The 22250-nt window shown below is 50.5% G+C and overlaps 1 protein-coding gene across 4 annotated transcripts in view; it reads left to right on the top strand.

The window, feature by feature from the left end:
• LOC146809013 (sialic acid-binding Ig-like lectin 14) overlaps positions 1 to 22250 on the top strand; it is a 523779-nt gene that overhangs the window by 46227 nt on the left and 455302 nt on the right. For all 4 annotated transcript variants that reach the window (XM_085615806.1, XM_085615807.1, XM_085615805.1 and 1 more), the window contains exon 2: positions 10006 to 10077. In XM_085615806.1, coding sequence (XP_085471932.1) covers positions 10006 to 10077 — 72 coding nt within the window. The remainder of the gene's footprint in view (positions 1 to 10005; positions 10078 to 22250) is intronic.

Raw genomic sequence — 22250 nt, 5'->3', positions numbered from 1 at the left:
GTGCTTAGTTTGGATAAACAACCACTTAAGCATATCCGTAGAGTGAAGTAGACCATTCTCTATCTCTGGCCATTTTTTCCAGAAATCTGAGTTATGAAAGTCTCTCACATGTCTGTACTCATTCTCGTCACACTTCTTTAATACGGCAGGTTGCAACAACCTGTCTTCCCCTACATATAGATCAGCTAAGCCTGTAGATCCAAGGAATTCCGTAGTACTTTAACAGTTTGGCTTTTTGTTTTAGAAACAACTGGAGAACCTTGCATCGTACTTTCTTAGGGTTCTTCACTATCCTCATAGGATCTGTGATTTTAAATTTGATCAATATTTTTGTCATAAAAACATTATCTATATCTGATGAATTAAGATGGTTATGGAATCTGTACTTATCATGTGCAAAATTTGCATAGTAGCACTCCCTCTGGATTGGGAGAGCTAACCCTCCCTCATTCGGCTATCTTATAGTGGCTTGTGCTAGTCTTGGTACCTTGCTGGCCCATAGAAAAGATGAGAATAGACCATCTAATTCTTCAAAAAAGGACATTTGTAGTGCACATGGAATTGCAGAAAATAAAAAATTAAATAGTGGTAAGAATGACATTCGTAAAAGTGCCACCCGGCCTATTATTGAAATTCGAAGTTGATTCCATTTCGCAAATAAACTCTTAGCTGTTTGCAGTAGAGGGACATAATTTAGTGTGTATAGTTCATTCACTCTTTCCGACACATAGATCCCTAAATATCTCTTGGGTCTGGAATTATATAATAACTGGAAACTTGATAATATTGTCTTACCTGTGCAATTGCATAATAGAATTTCTGTCTTAACATTATTTATTTTATATCCCCCAGTGCTTGCAATTCTGTCACAATCCCCAATATTTCATTCTGGATATTCACCCCAGGTTTGAGAAATAGAACAATATCATCAGCATAAGGTTTTATATTAGTCATGCCTTGTAAAGGTGCAGTTTGTAACGCTTTTTGTCTGATGCCAGGAGCACTGTAAATAAGGCAAAACGATTTTTGTCTTTTGCCAGGAGCTCTATAAATAAGGCAAAAAGAATTGGAGATAGGGGACACCCCTGCCTTGTTCCCCTGCTTATTTTACAGCTATCTGCATTTGTAGAATTAATTATTATTTGTGCCATCGAGTCCTTATACAGGCTTTTCACTATATGTATAAAACTTTCTGGAAAGACAAATCTAGTGAGAATCTAAAAAAAGACACTCCCAGGACGCCAGATCAAAAGCTTTCTCAGCATCTAAAAACCACACCTGCTCCTCTATTTTATTCTTAGAGAAATAATCCAAAGCTTCTATCAGGAATTTTGTATTCAAGGAGAGTTGTCTACCTGTCATGAAACCGCATTGATCCCGTGGATTATTAATCCCACAATTTTATTGAGCCTATTGGTGAGAAGCTTTGTAAATATTTTATAGTCTGCGTTGAGAAGGCTTATTGGCCTGTAGGAATTAATGTTTTCCCTGTTTTTATCCTTCTTCAGAATACTAACTACTACTGCTGTATGAAAGGAGGCCAGAGGTTTGCCCCCTCTTAGTATATAATTAGCAAGATTAAGCAGTTGTACACTTAGGGTTGGGGCAAACCTTTTATATAATTCTGCCCTTAGTCCATCCTCCCCAGCTGCTTTGCAATTAGCCATTGAACTCACAACTGTACCTATTTCTTCAATACAGAATTCTGCTGGTCTTGTTTTGCTATGTTCCTTACTCATAGATGGAATTGGTAGCTTGTCTAGGAAACTTACAATACAGTCAGGCATTATTTGTTGGTCTGTCTGATACACTTTCTGGTAATGTCTAAAAAAGGCCTTCCCAATCTCCAAGGGGCTAGTTATTTGTGCATTAGAATCCTCATCTAGCAGCGATTTGATTCTATTTTGTACCTGTTTCTCCTTTGCCTGTCACGCAAGTAGTCTCCCCGTTTATTCACTCTCTTCGTATGCCTTCTGGAGGTAGGTCGTATTAGCCATGTCACCTAGTAAATAGTAATATTCCTGCCTGTATTGTGGATTGTTGTCGTTTTGGTCTTGTTTGGTTTAGATAAAGATTACATATTTTTCTAGACTTGTGTTGTGTCCATTTGTAGTGTTTTCACTGCATTACAGTAAGTGAACACAAATTCTTTACACACTGCCTCTGAGATAAGCCAGTCTGCTCTTGCCAACCTACCAAGGGGGTGAGCGGGGGTTATTTTAGAAGTGTATACCCCTTACCCTGACTAGGAAGAGGGTCCCTACTTGGACAAAGGTGCAAACCATTGCCAACTAGAGACCCCCATTTCTAACACCTTCTATATAAGAAGACATTGAATAATATACTTTTGCGAGAGATATGCGCTAGCTAAACTAAGCATCCTACCGCACATCATCCTCCATAAGCAAGCCTTGACTGCTTGACCTCGCTATCCCCTGAATGTTAAGCCATGAGAGGAGGAAGCTTGAGAAACTGCCTAGTTCCAGTGTTTTCAAAGACAACAGCAAGGATAGGCTAATTGTCTGGAGCTTTACAAGTCACAGAGAACGGGCCTATTGTAGACTCTCTGCTATGTGGCAGAGTCCCTTCAAGTGCCATATTCCCTGCCTATGGAGTGCAGGCTCTCTAAAGAGTAGCTCTTCAGCCATCTGTAAGTAACTCTCCTGTGTGCAGCATAGCCTACTAAATTAGAAGCATTTACTTTTTTGATTTAGTAGATGTTTACCATTTAAAAGTGTGTATTTGAGACAAAGCTGTGTGTACTTTCATAAGCTGCTGTTTTTTTAGAAAAATGGTTTTGTTCACAAAACATATAAAGCTGAGAATTGGGTAATTATTCATGCAGCATTGTGGCGACTTACTACTAAATAGGATTATCTAGGTGTCAGGGAAGTTGCAGCTAGGGCTGTTATTACCCACATAGAGGCATTCCACATTGACAAAGTATTTTTTACATTACTCCTGACCACCCTGCCTATGCATTGAGGTATTCACTGCTGGGACTGTTGTGTGGGATGGCCACTAATGAGATCTGATGTAGTCCGATGTGGTCATTACTACAACACTGAGGACCTCATTATCAATTAATTGGCATAGGGCAGCGCCACAAGTCTTCTTGCTGCACAGCTGTACCCTAATTAGAAAGGGCAGAAGATACAATGCATTCCTGTAATTTCCCTCAGCACCAGTGCACAATGTGCAGCCTAGCACCAACACAGGCAACCTTGCACCATGGTATAAGGGTCAGGGCCAGATTGGCCGTAGCAGGCACCTTGGGTTTCTCTGGTGGGCCGCTAGGGTGGGGGCCGGGTTTGGGCCCCTGTGGGGGCCATTTTCGTTATCGGGGGCCTGCAATATCGGCCCCCGGTAACAAAATCAGGCAAAACCGGCCCATGCCCACAGCTCGGCCGCACCCCCTCAGCCCCCCAGGGCGCCGGCCGAGCAGTTTGACAGGGCCGGTTTCGGTTCCCAGTCCGGCACTAGTAAGGGTACCTGTGTTGTTGGCAGAATTGTTTTGTGCAGGAAGTGACAGCTGGAGAGGTTCACATGACTTTGTAAATCTGGGGCAGTGTCAAAATCCATGGGTGCTACCTGGGAACACCCACCGCAACACCCATGGAACACCTCTTTGACGCAGAGTGAGGCAACGTAGATCTTTGCGCTGCCTTGCCTTACTCTATATCTATGAGGCCATGCAAAGGCATGCAGGGTGGCTTTGCGCCGCCTCTTCAATATGATTGTTTGGCCTGCACCACCGGAGCATCAAAAAAAGTGATGCTCCGGTGGTGCAGGCCTCTTGTAACTAACCCCCTAATAATATTAGTAGCTCGGAATGATTTTCATTGAGCTTAAGTGGGTCTTATTACAGAAAATACTTGAGACCCCTTGTTAGACCTGTCAGCCCTTTGGGTGGTCCCTCCTCATCATTATTTATTTTGTCCCACTTTTGCCTCAAACCCTGTTTGAATTTTTCCTTTTTGGGAACCACCAGACTTTTTAGTGTTGCTGCAGATTCAGGGAGCCATTTTAGCTACCCCTGAAACTTCTGTCTGAGGGCCTGGAGCACAAAATGGTGGCCACCTGTGACATCACCAGCATCCACTGGAACCTACCAGCACCTTCCAGAACATTCCGGGAGATTCCAGAACTCTGTGACAGTTGGAGACCGTTTAGAATGTTGGGAGGTTAAGAGAGAGAGTTGGCAGTTGGAGCTGGCAGTTGGCACCTGACTGGTGAAGAGAGAGGAGCACAACAGTGAAGGAGGAAGGAGTGAAGCAGCAGGGGTGGAAACTTGTGCCTGGAGTGGGGTCCATAAACCCACCCTTGATACTTGTCCCTACTGATGGATCCCAGCCTATAGCCCTGTGTGGGAAGAAGACAGAAGAAACTTATCCTAAGGACCTGGACAGCAGGAACAGGCCTTAGAACCAAGAAAGCAGCAAGATCCTGACCTGGAAACTGGTTTCCCTGGAGTCCGGCGTCGAGTAGCCTGAAGACCTGGAGCCCGAGGTGGAGAAGCGGCGCTGACTGAAGTAGCAGACGTCGTACCCGGAGCCGCCAGAGGTCGTGAGAGGGCGCCGACGGAGGTCGTGAGGAATACCAGAGGTCGAGGAGGAAGTGAACCGAGGTCGAGCGAGCGGCGTCATCGGAGGGGTGAAGTCCGCCCTCCGGAGGCGTCGGAGACCGAGGTAGAGGAGCACCGGAGGTCGGGAGTGAGGATCGCACTCCGGAGTCGCCCGGAACCTGTGTGGAGGAGCACCGGAGGTCGGGGGTGAGGATCGCACCCCGGAGTCGCCGGAAGTCGACATCGAGGCCAGGCCGGCCGACGTCATCGGAGACGAGAGCGCCATCGGACCGGAGCCGCCCGAAGTCGACATCGTGAAGAGACTGCCCGACGCCGTCGAATCGGAGGTCGAGATCGAACCGAGGCCACCGACATCGGACCGGAACCGCCTACCGGCGTCGTCAAAGAACTGACATTGTGCCGAGGCCGCCGAGACCGAACCGGAACCGCCTCACGGCGTCGACACGACTCCAGCGGCGTCGGAACATCAGAAAAAGGGCAGTAAGTGGAGTAGAGGGCGCCTAAGGCCCTGTGGAGACCTGAGAGACTACTCTAAGGGGCTAGGGAGGTGCTGAAACCAACCTGACTGTGCCTGGGGTGAACTGGGACTAACCTAGAGAGGTTGTGTGGAGAGAGAAAGCCAGGGCACTGGTATTCCCCCCTTTGATCTACCTCAGTTTAGGCCTCAGCCTTGTCCCAGCCAGGGAGTAGCCCCCCTCAAGCCTTCCACAACCCTACAAGCTGTGCCTGGGCCCTATCAGCCCTTAAGAATTGAAGTGTCATCTGATTACATGAGTGTTGCTGTATACTTTTAATTATTTATTGGGGATACTGTATTTATTGAGTTTTTACCTATTTATTGCTTCACTATATTTATAGGTCCACAGGACTTGTTGGTGTACAATATTTATTGGTACAGTATTTATTGCCTCAAAGTATTTAATTGTCTGTATATATTGCACTTGTATTTATGCCCTGTTATTTATGATCACCCCTATTTATTTCATCAAACAGCCAATATTTATTTGACCTGCACTAATTGAAACTTGTATATTGTGATTGACCTATTTATTTTTCCAATCAGCAACTAAGAGAAAAAGATAAAGAAAGAATATTTTCATAACTTTTACGGTGTAGAGTCGTTTTTGGAACGGATGCACGCATGGTTATTGTATGGGTATATTGTATGCTTAGCACTGCGCCTGTTTCCTGACCACTCGAGCCAAGCTACCACATTGTGTTGGGAAGGTCCACCACCACCCTGCGGAGTGGGAGTGGGGCTGGTTCCAACATAAATTGGTGGCAGCGGTGGGATAGAGCTGTGCCTACATATACTCAACAATAACTGTGGGTAGTCCATAGGCCTACACCGGGAGTTTTCTCAAGAGCGGCCTTCCTAATTGTGGGTTTTTGTTTTTTCCAAATTTACTCTGGTGGTGGGAGGAGGTATTACTAAAGGTACCCCCCTACATTGCTACTGCACAAAACCTGTCCTCTAACCTGAGTGGGCAAGATGGAGTTTGTACTAGAAAATCAAAAAACGTACACTGTGGCCCAAGTCAGGAAGTTAACAGACCGGAGGGAGGAAAGACAGCTCACATGGGACTTAGCAAGGCTGGAGAAAGAGATGGAGGAGAAAAGGATGGCGCACGAGCTTTGGATGAAGGAGATGAAGCTGCGTGCCCTCCAGATGAGTGTGTCCAGCGAGGACACTGGTGGCAGCATACCAGAAGCTTCACAGGAGCTAGAAGTATATTTACCCCAGGAAGACATCACCAGGGTGTCTGAGGAGGCATTGGGGTGTGAACCTGAAGGGGGTAGTGCAGGGATCTTCCAACCCAGCGAGGTGAGAGAAGTGGCAGATAGCCCAGCTAGGTCCCAGGGAGAGAGGGTTGTAGGGCCTCACGACCTATCTGTAGGAAGGCGTGAGACGGGGAGGTGTCCCGAGGTGCCCCAACCGAAGTCTCAGGGCCTGGAGAGTTCCGCAAGGGAGCCCCAGGTTGGGAGCCTAGGCTGTCCCGAAGTGCCATCCAGTGCAGGGGAGCCCCTAGTGTCAGGAGGACCCAGGGCGACTGTAACCAGCGCGCCTGAGGTTCTGGGGTTGGCTCAGTTTCAGGGTTTAGGTCCTGGGCTGGGATGCCAGGCTCAGGGGTTGCCTGACCTGGCGGGTGGGGCCTCGGTTAACCGGGTCCCCCCGAAATTGACTTCCAGGGGTACTTTTCCCGTTAGGAGGGTGCTGAAATCTGGAAGGGGGTGCAGAGGGAGGAAGGTCTCGCCTCGGGCACCGACTCAGCCTAAGGGTTTAGACCCTAGGTTGAAGGATCAGTTGAGGGGTCAAGGCCCTAGACTGAGGAGGAAGTGTTGGTCTGAGGGTGCCTCGCAGGGTAGGATGAGGAACCCCAGAAGGAGAGTTAGGGGGAGGAGAGCCTCGCCCCGGAAGGCTGGTCAGCCTAAGGGTGTGAACCCCAGGAAGAAGGACCAGAGGCAGTTTAGGACTGCAAGGAGGAGGACCGGAGTGGTCAACGGGCACTACAGGCCTGGGGCTACTGCCCCCCACTCCGCGAGATCACCCGGGCCAGAGACATCTGGATGGCCCAGGGGCCGGTCCTGGCCACAACTAGCTAGGGAGCCCCCGTGGGGTGGTTTTGTTGGTCCAGGGAGGTTTGTTAGGGAGCCATTGGGTTCCAGAGCGGAGGAGAACTTGCGGGTGCTCCTGCCGTTGCGGGCCTGCGTCCACCTTTTCTCGCCCCAAGCAGGGAAGACCATCAAGGCATTGATCGGTCTACCCTGGCTTTTGGCTGGAAGGGGGTTATGTAGGACTTGGCCCTTTTTCCCTCAGTTGTTTTCATTTTTAGTGTCGTGTTAGACCTGTCAGCCCTTTGGGTGGTCCCTCCTCATCATTATTTATTTTGTCCCACTTTTGCCTCAAACCCTGTTTGAATTTTTCCTTTTTGGGAACCACCAGACTTTTTAGTGTTGCTGCAGATTCAGGGAGCCATTTTAGCTACCCCTGAAACTTCTGTCTGAGGGCCTGGAGCACAAAATGGTGGCCACCTGTGACATCACCAGCATCCACTGGAACCTACCAGCACCTTCCAGAACATTCCGGGAGATTCCAGAACTCTGTGACAGTTGGAGACCGTTTAGAATGTTGGGAGGTTAAGAGAGAGAGTTGGCAGTTGGAGCTGGCAGTTGGCACCTGACTGGTGAAGAGAGAGGAGCACAACAGTGAAGGAGGAAGGAGTGAAGCAGCAGGGGTGGAAACTTGTGCCTGGAGTGGGGTCCATAAACCCACCCTTGATACTTGTCCCTACTGATGGATCCCAGCCTATAGCCCTGTGTGGGAAGAAGACAGAAGAAACTTATCCTAAGGACCTGGACAGCAGGAACAGGCCTTAGAACCAAGAAAGCAGCAAGATCCTGACCTGGAAACTGGTTTCCCTGGAGTCCGGCGTCGAGTAGCCTGAAGACCTGGAGCCCGAGGTGGAGAAGCGGCGCTGACTGAAGTAGCAGACGTCGTACCCGGAGCCGCCAGAGGTCGTGAGAGGGCGCCGACGGAGGTCGTGAGGAATACCAGAGGTCGAGGAGGAAGTGAACCGAGGTCGAGCGAGCGGCGTCATCGGAGGGGTGAAGTCCGCCCTCCGGAGTCGTCGGAGACCGAGGTAGAGGAGCACCGGAGGTCGGGAGTGAGGATCGCACTCCGGAGTCGCCCGGAACCTGTGTGGAGGAGCACCGGAGGTCGGGGGTGAGGATCGCACCCCGGAGTCGCCGGAAGTCGACATCGAGGCCAGGCCGGCCGACGTCATCGGAGACGAGAGCGCCATCGGACCGGAGCCGCCCGAAGTCGACATCGTGAAGAGACTGCCCGACGCCGTCGAATCGGAGGTCGAGATCGAACCGAGGCCACCGACATCGGACCGGAACCGCCTACCGGCGTCGTCAAAGAACTGACATTGTGCCGAGGCCGCCGAGACCGAACCGGAACCGCCTCACGGCGTCGACACGACTCCAGCGGCGTCGGAACATCAGAAAAAGGGCAGTAAGTGGAGTAGAGGGCGCCTAAGGCCCTGTGGAGACCTGAGAGACTACTCTAAGGGGCTAGGGAGGTGCTGAAACCAACCTGACTGTGCCTGGGGTGAACTGGGACTAACCTAGAGAGGTTGTGTGGAGAGAGAAAGCCAGGGCACTGGTATTCCCCCCTTTGATCTACCTCAGTTTAGGCCTCAGCCTTGTCCCAGCCAGGGAGTAGCCCCCCTCAAGCCTTCCACAACCCTACAAGCTGTGCCTGGGCCCTATCAGCCCTTAAGAATTGAAGTGTCATCTGATTACATGAGTGTTGCTGTATACTTTTAATTATTTATTGGGGATACTGTATTTATTGAGTTTTTACCTATTTATTGCTTCACTATATTTATAGGTCCACAGGACTTGTTGGTGTACAATATTTATTGGTACAGTATTTATTGCCTCAAAGTATTTAATTGTCTGTATATATTGCACTTGTATTTATGCCCTGTTATTTATGATCACCCCTATTTATTTCATCAAACAGCCAATATTTATTTGACCTGCACTAATTGAAACTTGTATATTGTGATTGACCTATTTATTTTTCCAATCAGCAACTAAGAGAAAAAGATAAAGAAAGAATATTTTCATAACTTTTACGGTGTAGAGTCGTTTTTGGAACGGATGCACGCATGGTTCTTGTATGGGTATATTGTATGCTTAGCACTGCGCCTGTTTCCTGACCACTCGAGCCAAGCTACCCCATTGTGTCGGGAAGGCCCTCCACCACCCTGCGGAGTGGGAGTGGGGCTGTTTCCAACACCCCTGCTCTAGTGTGGGAGTCTTTGATTGAGTAGCTGTTTGTAGCATAGTTAGGAGACTGAGTACTGTTTTGCTGAAGAAAATAGCCATAACAGGCGGTGGAAAAATTCAGGTAGAGTTTGACAAATGCACATTGGACTGTGACATACATGACTTTTCTCATAGGTTTTCTCACACGCCTGGATGCCATTGGGCTATGTGTATCTTATCAATAAACAATAATAATGATCAGCACTGAGCACCAGTCACAAAGACTCTGGCAGCGCATGCTCAGGTTTATGCCAACAAAGTGCACAAGTTCTTGGCTTTAGTCAGAAATAAGAAGGGGTGGGAGAGAGAGAGATGATACCAAGAGCAGGGATACAAAACATTACTTATTTCAGATGCCTCTCTAACAACCAGTTTCAATCTGATGCCTGAAGTGCTCCTGAACTGACTCACCTCAAATAATGATGTCATGGGTTTGCCTTGGTGGCCTTTGTTTGCTCATATTCAGAAAGTGTAGTATTCAGTGGTTCTTTTGGATGAAGAAGATCAGTTGATGCTCAGTGCAGACTTGCTTCAGCCACAAGAAGAATCTCATGTTTACATGGAGTCTGCTTTCTTTCAAGGTATGGGTGCTGCTGTCATGGGCCCAGAGAAGAATTCTCAGAAGCATTGTTCCCTTCAGTTCATTCTACTTGGTAAGTCGCCTTCATAAGAACACCTCATAGTCAGGAAGCTGCTGGGGTAAGTCTTCTTGCATTGGCATCACTTTTGCCAACCCACTTATCTTTAGCATCATGAAGTATGTGAAGGCAAAAGCAAGGGAAAGAGAGATAAGCAAAGTTTATTTTACTTCACCCTGATAAATTAAATACTTTATTTTACTGTTTCCATTTATTTGTGTACTTATGTATTTATGCACATGGATTGAAGCTTGCATTTACCAATGTGCTCTGCAAAGATGCAGGCACAAATGTTTTGTTTGAACTCGCGTGTGACAATCAGAGGACGAGTGCCACTCATAATACAGTTCCTTTACGGAGCCCTTACCACTAGTGGGTATTGAAGCAAAGCATCTACCAAAATATGAGCGGGTATGTGACAAGGAAGAGATGTTGTTTAATCTGCTGCTAATGTAGGAGTTCACCATGTACAGGTCTGAATGTACTTGGCTAATTGTCATTATTAGATACCAAGTTATAGTGATTGGTGGGACTTGCAGTGGCGGACCAAATTAAAATCTTCCATTGATGAGTGGCATGTGGCAGTTATTCTACGCCTGTCCAGTTGGTGATTGTCAGACTTGGCCCTTTCTACAGGGTCATTCCAAAACATTTTCCTTCCATCTCCTTTTTTCTGACTTCTGTGCTGCTCTGCAAGAATGACAGGTACTTCAGCCGCGGCACATGCAGGTAAGAGCGGTGGGACCGGGTTTGGGGGGGGAGCCGACAGACAACCATGAGGGAAAGTTAAATAAAGAATTAATTTTCCCTCATTGTTGTCTGTCGAAATCCCTCCCCCCACCCTGCCCCAACGCTCGTACCTGCTCGGGCCGTGGCTGTGCTACTCTGCTGGCCTGCTGCATGAGTAAAAGGGCGGGACCTGCAGCTTGAACTCAGGCCCACCAGAGTGACTCCAAGGACTAGTTTTACAGGGACAAAAAAGACTTCAACCACTTTGAACCCAGCAACTCAACTCTGTCTGCTATGAGTCTTTCTGCCCAAGTGATGCCACCCCACTCCTGTACCCTTGGAAGTGGGACTGAAGGTGCTCTGTCTACCCAGCCGTGGTCCTGTAAGCACAGCCAACACAGTGTGATGCATGTCTTTGCAGCTGCATGAGAACTGTCCAAGCACAACAAATCCCTGACACCACACCTTGCATCCCAGCCCGCAGTGTCCTCGTAACCGCTACCGCACAACACATTCTAGACTCAGGCCTTCATATCGCAAGCCCTTCATCGACTGTATCCTCAACAATGATGCAGGACCTTGCATCACAGTCCCGCAGCTTTTTCTGAACTGCCGCTAGATGACTCATCCTCAGTGCAGGGCTTCGCGTTGAAAGCCCCTTGTCAACAGAATCCTTGATGACACAGGACTCAGATTTGCAGCCCCACAAGTCCCTAGTACTGCTGCTGCCTGATGTATCCTCAAAGCAGGATCTCGAAACCTTCCACAACCAGGATTTAAGGTACTTTGCTCAGTGGGCCTAACTTGGCCCCTGTATTTGACACATTCACCAGTGTGGTGAATTTTTCCTGGTACTGCATGACCAGATAATCACAGTTGGCACTTTGTGTTTTTATGTAAATCTTTAAAAATGCATATCTCCGAATCTACAGATTGGATTTTTGACATTTTGGTCTCAAATGATTGATTGAATTTTACTCTTTGTTCCTAAATTGGTGTGGGATGTTTCTTGTGTTATGTTTTCACTTTATTACTGTTTGATGTGATGCATACATATTTTACACATTGCTGCCAAGTAAAGCACAGATTCATTATTAATATATATATTTTTTGGTTTCACCCTGCCAAGAATTGTGGTTGCTGCTTGAGTAGGTTTTCACCCCCCAACCACTAATCCAATTTTCATCAGTGACAGGTGTTTTTTTGTTTACTATGGACCGGTACAGTACTTCGTGATGGACAAGTATAAGCAATTTTGTATTCTGTGGGTGTCAAGCAACAAGAAGGAATTTATTATGTAGCCTGCATGAACTACAGTCGGCTGCCCGACCACTGAGTGTTATGTTGGATTCTATATTGTAATGTTGTGTATTGAAATTGCATTCATATAGCACTTATAACCCCTGATGAGGTGATGTAGCACCTTACGCCAGGCAGCACGCTACTCCGGATCCCAAGGTTAGTATGTGTTTTTTGGTTATTGTTAGTTATGGACCCTTGAAGGAAAGGTTGTGATCTATGAAATGAGATGTGGTCATTTGCAGGGATTACAACACAAGGGATTTTAAAAACATGCATGTGAGTTAGACTAGAATAGAGAAGAAGCATGCAGAGGATAGAAAGGAATTAAAGAGCCATTCAAAAGAAAATGGAGAGTCGACGATCAGAAGTTTCTAAGTCAAGGTCAGCTTTCATGCAGGGTTTTTAGGAATATTTGTGAGTCTTTTTGAGACTGCATGCAAAACCCTAGAAAGAAACAACTTTATTTGCTTCGTTTGCAATATCACACCAGGGATAACACCAGTGTGCACGCACACCACCATCACCCATGGTTAAATAAATTTAAAACAAATATGGTTTCATTTTCCCTCAAAATGCGATGAAAGGAATGTTCTGTGCCGGAGTGTCACCTTGTGCTAGAGATGCCCATCTCCTCTCTTTCCAGTGATCTGGGTCGGATTAAGGAAAACAGAGTTGGTTGTCGTGAATTTGCACAAGTAATACTTCTCAGGGCAGGTAGCACTGGGGCTGTCTCCAGTCTGGAGCACCTACAACACAGGCACAATGAGGTGTGAGCTGTTTCATGCGGCTGTCATTCTGCCTTCTTGCAGGAGTATTTAGATGCACTATGGGATAGGCCATGCTATAGACTTCCTCAGATGGACAATAGAAACTGCAGTACCAGCCCGCACACTTATCAATTTCCAAGCCTCCAGTGCTCAGGGAAGACAAGTAATCACCAGCCCCTTCCTAAACATGACCTTGTAGAATTTCAAATGGGAGCCACTTGGGTCTGCCTGCTTTTGACCCACAAGATATAGGAATGCAGGCAATACACTTCCACTGTCTAGGGAGGTGACTACATCTCTGACTAAGCTAGCATGTAAACCCAGCATTTCCTTATCAATGTTTGCACTGTGTACTCTAACCTTCAGCTCAAAATCATATTTTTGTACATGCTAGGCTGTTTGATTGTACTCATTGCTTTACTGGCATATTACCGTGTACATACCCTCAGCACTGTGAGTATAAAGGGCACTTTATATACCCAAGGCAGCTGACATACATTACAAACTGTACAAATGCCCCCTACTCTGTGTGGCATATTTACAAGGGGATTGTACCACCTGAACGTCACTTTTTTTGACATTCCAGTGGTCCAATGTCCTGCTCCATATTGACAAAGCGATGTTAAGCCACTTTGCGTGGCTTACCGCAGCTGTATAAATATTGTCCCCTTTCAGGCATGTGTCTGCGTGAAAAGGGCATGCAATGGGTGTTGCTGTGGGCCTTCCAACAAAACACCCATTGCTTTTTGACCCTGCACCAGGTTTACAAGGATGTGTAATTCTGAGGCAGCACCAAAAACTAACACCACGAAAAGCAGGCGTTAGATTGCTGCAACGGGGGGGGAAGGGAGGGGGTGGGGGGATATTTTTATTCTCCTTGTTTTTGCTTTTTCTTCACATAGAATGAGAAAATAGCCTTTATAGATTGTTTATGTGCAGGAAGGCTACCTCTCTGCACATAAACAATCATTCCATAGTGCACTATGGCGCAAGAGTGTCTGTGCTGGCGCTAAGCAGCTCTTTTTAGTGCCAGGGAAATGAAAAACACAGGGGTGCACCGTATTCTTTTAAATATGGTGCATCCCTGAGTTTTTTAAATGACGCAGTGCAGCACTGCTAAATTGTGTGCAGTGCCATGTGCACCATGTCCTTGTAATTATCCCCCTATGTGCACTGCTTAGCATTCATTGGCTTCACCATCACTCTTATTTGCTTCCTTCTAATTGGCCAGCACATGATGGCTTCACTTCCTCTGCTTTTGGCTGGAGCATAGAACAAGTACTTATTGCCTCAGCTAGATTGTTGTCCTTCCCTTGTGATTGGCATATTGCTTTTATTTTTTCTTCTTCCCTCTCATCCTTGATTAACCACTTGCCATTTTTAGCTATGTTTTACTATGCCACACACACTTCAAATAAGCCATTTTCTCCTTTGAAATGGATGTTTATTGTGACAACAGATATTATGGTGCCGATCACGATCCGGTAAAAAATTCCCCCGTGCGACTCGTATCGGGTCTTTTTACCGTACGAATCGTACAAGTGCCGTACGAACTGGCAATCACGATTCGCATGGTAAAAAGTCCATACGACCCGCACCGGGAATCATTCCCCACACGTCCTCGGGTCGGAAAATGTGTCCGACACGTCCTCGGACGATTTACCTTACAAACGTAAAAATCCAAGTCCGACCGAGGAATCACGATCCATCCCGTGCGTCCGAGCCTATAACAGTATGGAAAAAACACCGTCCGCACCGAACACCAATAGCAACCATGGAGACATGTGCCCGCATACGCGCCCAACACTCCCCCCAGCCCCCGTACGTCCGACACGTACCCCCCGTATATGTATACCCCCACCCGTCTATGTACACCCCAGTACGTTCCAGTCGTACCCCCACCCCAGTACGTGTCGTACCACCGTCAATGTAAACCCCCCCACCCCTGTACGTGTCGTACCACCGTCTATGTACACCCCAGTACGTTCCAGTCGCACCCCCACCCCAGTACGTGTCGTACCCCCCGTGTACCTACACCCCAGTACGTTCGAGCCACACCCCCACCCCAGTACGTGTCACAGCCCCGTCTACCTACACCCCAGTACGTTCCAGTCGTACCCCCACCCCAGTACGTGTCGTACCACCGTCAATGTACACCCCCCCACCCCTGTACGTGTCGTACCACCGTCAATGTACACCCCCCCACCCCTGTACGTGTCGTACCACCGTCTATGTACACCCCAGTACGTTCCAGTCGTACCCCCACCCCAGTACGTGTCGTACCACCGTCAATGTACACCCCCCCACCCCTGTACGTGTCGTACCACCGTCAATGTACACCCCCCACCCCTGTACGTGTCGTACCACCGTCTATGTACACCCCCCCACCCCTGTACGTGTCGTACCACCGTCCATGTACACCCCAGTACGTTCCAGTCGTACCCCCACCCCAGTACGTGTCGTACCACCGTCAATGTACACCCCCCCACCCCTGTACGTGTCGTACCACCGTCAATGTACACCCCCCCACCCCTGTACGTGTCGTACCACCGTCAATGTACACCCCCCCACCCCTGTACGTGTCGTACCACCGTCTATGTACACCCCAGTACGTTCCAGTCGTACCCCCACCCCAGTACGTGTCGTACCACCGTCAATGTACACCCCCCCACCCCTGTACGTGTCGTACCACCGTCAATGTACACCCCCCACCCCTGTACGTGTCGTACCACCGTCTATGTACACCCCCCCACCCCTGTACGTGTCGTACCACCGTCCATGTACACCCCAGTACGTTCCAGTCGTACCCCCACCCCAGTACGTGTCGTACCACCGTCAATGTACACCCCCCCACCCCTGTACGTGTCGTATCACCGTCAATGTACACCCCCCACCCCTGTACGTGTCGTACCACCGTCAATGTACACCCCCCACCCCTGTACGTGTCGTACCACCATCTATGTACACCCCCCCACCCCTGTACGTGTCGTACCACCGTCCATGTACACCCCAGTACGTTCCAGTCGTACCCCCACCCCAGTACGTGTCGTACCACCGTCAATGTACACCCCCCCACCCCTGTACGTGTCGTATCACCGTCAATGTACACCCCCCACCCCTGTACGTGTCGTACCACCGTCAATGTACACCCCCCACCCCTGTACGTGTCGTACCACCGTCTATGTACACCCCCACACCCCTGTACGTGTCGTACCACCGTCCATGTACACCCCAGTACGTTCCAGTCGCACCCCCACCCCAGTACGTGTCGTACCCCCCGTGTACCTACACCCCAGTACGTTCGAGCCACACCCCCACCCCAGTACGTGTCACAGCCCCGTCTACCTACACCCCAGTACGTTCCAGTCGTACCCCCACCCCAGTACGTGTCGTACCACCGTCAATGTACACCCCCCCACCCCTGTACGTGTCGTACCACCGTCAATGTACACCCCCCCACCCCTGTACGTGTCGTACCACCGTCAATGTACACCCCCCACCCCTGTACGTGTCGTACCACCGTCTATGTACACCCCCCCACCCCTGTACGTGTCGTACCACCGTCTATGTACACCCCAGTACGTTCCAGTCGTACCCCCACCCCAGTACGTTACTGGCGCACCCCCAACACAACCTCCTAAGTACGGAGCGCACCCCATGCCCCAACATCACAACCGCATGTACGAGTCGTACAAAGCCACACACAAGGACCAAATCGTACAACCAAATGGCCCATGTACACACCGTACACACGCTCAAAACGCACGTACACAACAAGGACAAAACAAAACAACTCAACAATACACCATTCGAAAGGCACACAGCCACTAAACATGGCCAACAACCACTAAAATAACACAATCACTGACCTGCAACTGTCAAAAACAAACAGAGGCCCAATACACCACCACTCCTTATAACACACCCACCCAAAATTCAAACACTGCCACACCCACCCATGGACCAATAAAAAGGGCCCACACACACAAACCATGAGCCTTTGCAACAGACCCACTGCTGCCAGACACCACAGAACCAGACTACAAGCGACACCACATCTTACACTTGCACACCTTCACACGACCACCCTCACAAACACCCTCTCATCACATTCACACACACACACAACCATCCACACCCCCCCCCAACATCCACACACCCCCCACACCCACACCATCCCCACCCACACCCCTCACCATGCCCACTACCAAGAATCCAAAGTTCAGTCACCGAGAGTTGGAGGTCCTTGTTGATCAAATCCTCAGAGTCGAGCCACAGATCTTTGGAACATTGGTCAGAAGCACCAGCCAGGCAGCCAAAACAGCCATGTGGCAGACCATCGTCGATGCTGTGAATGCTGTTGCGGACACCAGGAGGACCAAGCAGGATTGCCAGAACAGGTGGTACGATCTGCGGAGGAGGGTCAGAGCCAAGAGACAGGAGGAACACGACCAGGCCAACGCCACCGGAGGAGGGCCCTCCCGCAGACCCGTACAGTACCATCCCTGGGAGGAGAGGGTGATGGCCATACTGCCGGTGGAGGCAGTTGAAGGAGTAGAAGGACTCCGAGACCCGGGTGAGTACACAAACAACGCACCTCACATGGGGGGAACTGCAACCACAACCAAAATTAATAACAGGCACGCAAACACCACAAGCCATCGCATTACTCAACCACACTCCATGAGCAGGCACATGCCACTGCTGCCACCATGCCCCATGCACCCAGCTGGACAATGTCAAGTCACAGGCCACAGAAGACAACAACACATGACACGGTAACCCGGATGGCGGGAGTGTGGGCACCAAGAATCACATAGTGCGACTCCAAAGCAGAAAACAATGCCCTCTGCCCATATGGCCTAGGTCACAGCCAGACAAACACTGTGTCCCAACACAGGAATGACTTGCCAGCAAATGGCGGATGCCTTGCATCAACACATGGGGGTGAAGGCACTGTTTTGCACATGCCAGCAGCTAATGAACAGCCAACAGTGTGAAAGAGTGGCAGCACACACCACCACAGCAGCAGCGCACAGACACACAGCAGACAAAATGGGTGCCTGGAGATCAGAAACAAACTCACATCAACAGGCCAAGGGCCACTCAAAGATCTGCTAACAGTGTGTGCCCAGGAAGCTGGGCCAAGGTGACAGAGGGTGACACACGGAGGGAGGGAGAGGGGGACACAGAGGGAGGGAGAGGGGGACAGAGAGGGAGGGAGAGGGGGACAGAGAGGGAGGGAGACACAGGAAGATGGACAGAGGGAGGAGGCTGACACACAGAGGGAGGGAGAGGGGGACACAGAGGGAGGGAGACACAGGAAGATGGACAGAGGGAGGAGGCTGACACACAGAGGGAGGGAGAGGGGGACACAGAGGGAGGGAGACACAGGAAGATGGACAGAGGGAGGAGGCTGACACACAGAGGGAGGGAGAGGGGGACACAGAGGGAGGGAGAGGGGGACACAGAGGGAGGGAGAGGGGGACACAGAGGGAGGGAGAGGGGGACAGAGAGGGAGGGAGAGGGGGACAGAGAAGGAGGGAGACACAGGGAGAGCAAATCAGTCCTTTGGTGTGTGGGAATGTCTGCTCGTCAGCAGGTGGACTGCGTGCATGTAGACAAGGGTGCCCAGTGCCAGAACCCCCCCTCTTCATCATGGCAAAACGCAGGGCCATGTTACAACCTGTACACGAGCACAAGGACAGCCACCTGCATCATATGAGTGTGTGGATCCACTCCATGTGCACATGTACAGTGCTACAAGGAAGGCGCAAACGCATAGCTCGGCACACATGCACACTCCACTGCTGACTGCAGTCACACTTGACGCAGCAAGTAAGACTGTGCCACACATAGTTAAAGGGGCCAAATTGGTGCCCAAGGGACACACACATGCACAAGTGCACTGTGAGTGGAATGCAAGACAGATCCTAATTCCAAGAGGAAATGTGCCAACTTTGTAACGGATGCAACATGGATGTTGCATGGATCAAAAGTAACATTGTCTCTCTCACACACAGGTCAACGTCGTGCTGCACCCCCCAACACTGGGGGGGAACACTCACAGGACCCGGATCTGCAGGAGACCGATCCCACCGGCAGCGACCACTCTCACCACTCTGCGGACGACCCCGACCGACCTGGCCCCTCTGGTGTCCAACCACCTGCAGCACCTGCGTCAGGTACAACCGTGCCAACCACCACCCCCACTCCTGCCACATCCCAGGAGACACCCAGGATCCCTGCCCCAACACCACAATGCAGCCAGGCTCGCCAGGAGGGACACGGTGTCCCGGGCACCCAGGAGGAGGCAGGCGACAACGCCAATGCCACCCCTCAGGGGTCCCGGAGACCCCATGTGCCCACAAGTGCAGGCCAGACGCAAGTGGGCAGGGGTGGTGGGAGTGGAGAGCGGCGGAGGCGCGAGCCTGACCAGTTGGCTGGGGATCCGGTATTTTCCCATGTCCGTAACATCCTGGACTCATACCGGCAGGACACCACGGGCATGGCCCAGGTTGTGTCCGTCCTCGAGGGGATCAAGGTCCAGCAGGCCCAGCAACATGCGGAGCTAATAGCCTGTCTACAGCTACACCAACGGAGGATGGAGGACAGACAGGCTGAGCAAGTGACGGCGTCCCAGGGGATTCACGCTGAACTCCGTCGGATGGCCGACACCATGGCCGACCCTCCCTGTGCCAGAAGGCGGAGAACATCACCACCCACAGGGAGGGATCATGAGGAGGAGGAGGAAACATCCGACGGAGCATCCCAGACGTCGTCACGGCCTGCTGCTGAGGTTCCCCGCAGGAAGCCGGGTCGTCCACGGAAAGGACCGTGAGGGTGGCTGCTACATCACCATCTCCCAGGACACCTGGCCTGGCACCTGGCCCACTGGAGCAACAGCATCACAGCATCAAGAGACATTCTCTGCCACATGGCCCTGCTGGTCACCGGCTGACCAATGTTGACAAAGACTGTGGCATGGACTCTGAGGATTTCCAATGGCAAGGACACCAACTCCCCTACTGAACTTTGGATTCCCTAATCCCGGAAAGGCCCTCACTTGGCCCCCCCCCCCCAATAATAAATCACACTATTAAGAGTAGATGCCTGCTGGTAGCATTATTACCTAACATGTGTCTTGTACAGTCTAAACATGCCTGAGTCATCTGTTCACTTCAACCATCCACACCCTGGGGCCTGAGTCTGGCACAGGACACATGGGTCACAGTTTTCTAGGCAAGACAGACATGGAGCACCATACACACCCGTGATGGTCAGAACCAGCTGAGGGGGTGGCCGAACAACCGTGCTGACAGACACATTGAGTACAGCAACAGTCATGCGCAGAGGTCAGGGATCCTGGCCCGTGTCCTGGGGGGCACCCAGGTACGTGTAGACAGGTGGCAGAACCATGTCCTGCAAGCTTGAGTCCGGTGGATGCAGAGAATGGGGTCATGGACAACGTTGGATGCATGGGGATGGCACATGTCACAATACCCACACAGTCATGGACATCATGCCCATTACACAGTCTCAGCACACACACACAGCTTGCATCTTGCCACTCGACACATTGACACATAGCCACAATCAGGGAATACCATGCCAGACATGCAGGATGCACCGTGCCAACACACCAGCATTGACTGAGAAGAGGCACCTTGGAGGCATAGGGACACCTTTAATAGTCATGTGTTTGGGATTGCAGAGGCAACTTGAAGTACACATGAACACATCATGTGGAGTAACATGTGGCTCCAACACTGGCACCCCCCTTCTGCAGCACAAATGCGTGATAGCCATGGAACTGGCACACAAGTGTCGGATAATAGCTAAATACCCACAGCTGCTCACGGAGAGCCTGCCATACACCATACATCCGCTGATGTGGAAGTCCCACGCCATGTCAAGACAATGTTAACCGTATGTGTCCGAGGGCAGTGTCACACACATTGATGCCTTCATCACAATCCACCATCCCATCACTGATGACTGACAACCAGGCAGCCCATCTATTCAGGTGTACCCAGCTGCATGTCGTGTCCCATGGGGATGCCACATGTCTGCAGAGGACCCAAACCCCGACCGGGGCAGTGTGCACACATCGTGAACAACTGCCACACCCAATACACCCCAGATGCATCCCTTACCCCATGGAGACTTCCAAACGTGTCCGTGCCTGTAACGCTGAGTCAGCCCACGATGCCATGTCCATGAGGAATAGCAGTGCCACAACAATGCAACCAGCAAACGGCATGCGCAGGTACCTGGGGAAGAGAGACACACAAGAAGTCAGCCACAAGAAGCACAGCCACTTGCATGTGCATGTACTCGACACATGTATGTATGACAACATGCTAGGTCACAATTATGTCTGGGGAAATACTACCATCACTGCCACCATCACTCCAGTGACACACCCACACACACCTCTGACCCACGTGCCATACATGCAGGTGGAGACACACATCACAACGCATGCCACACGGGGACCAATGCGTGCACACTCAGACCCTGGTACTCACCACTAAGCAAAGAAGTCGCGTATGAGCCGAGTCCGGATGTCCTCTTGCGGCTCCACATCCTCCACATCACTAGCCCCATTGCCAAGCCCTTCGTCCTCCACGGGTGGATGGTCCTCGTCATCTTGATCCAGGATGAGGGGCACAGCTCTTTCAACTGCCATGTTGTGCAGCATGCAGCAGACCATGAAGATCTTGCAGACCTTCGCCGGGGCATATGGGAGTGCGCCGCCGGTCTTGTGGAGGCACCGGAATCGGCTCTTCAGCATGCCAAACGTCCTCTCTATCACTCGCCTTGTCCGGCCATGGGCGGTGTTGTAGCGGAGCTGGGCCGGCGTGATGGGGTTGCGGAGAGGTGTCAGCAGCCAAGGCATGTTGGGATAGCCAGCGTCCCCTAAATGGAAAGCACATGGATATCGTTAGAACAGGCGAAGCGGTAGTGCTGCTCGGCCAAACAGAATACAGGACAGACAGACTGTACCCACCAACAACACATGCACGTTCGTTGCGCAGCTGCATCATCATATCAGGCATCCCGCTACGCCTCATGATGTAGGCATCGTGTGCTGATCCTGGAAAACGAGCACAGACATGTGAAATCACCATGTTGGACAGACACACCACAAGGGCATTGATGGAGTGGTAGTGCTTCCGATTGCGGTACGCCACCTCCCGTGCGTGTGGTGGTACCAAACCTACATGTGTCCCATCTATGGACCCAATGACATGGGGCATCCCTCCCAGGGCATAGAAACCACGTTTGACCTCAGTCATCTGTTCAGGGGTTGGGAACTTGATGAAGTCATCCAGGTGAATCAACATGGCCTCCAAGAAATCATGCAGCACACCGCTGAACATGCTC

Source organism: Triturus cristatus, chromosome 7, assembly GCF_964204655.1.
Source record: "Triturus cristatus chromosome 7, aTriCri1.1, whole genome shotgun sequence".
Taxonomy (NCBI): Eukaryota; Metazoa; Chordata; class Amphibia; order Caudata; family Salamandridae; genus Triturus; species Triturus cristatus.
The sequence above is the reverse complement of the archived record's forward strand: the minus strand, read 5'-3'. Positions and strand labels throughout refer to the sequence as shown.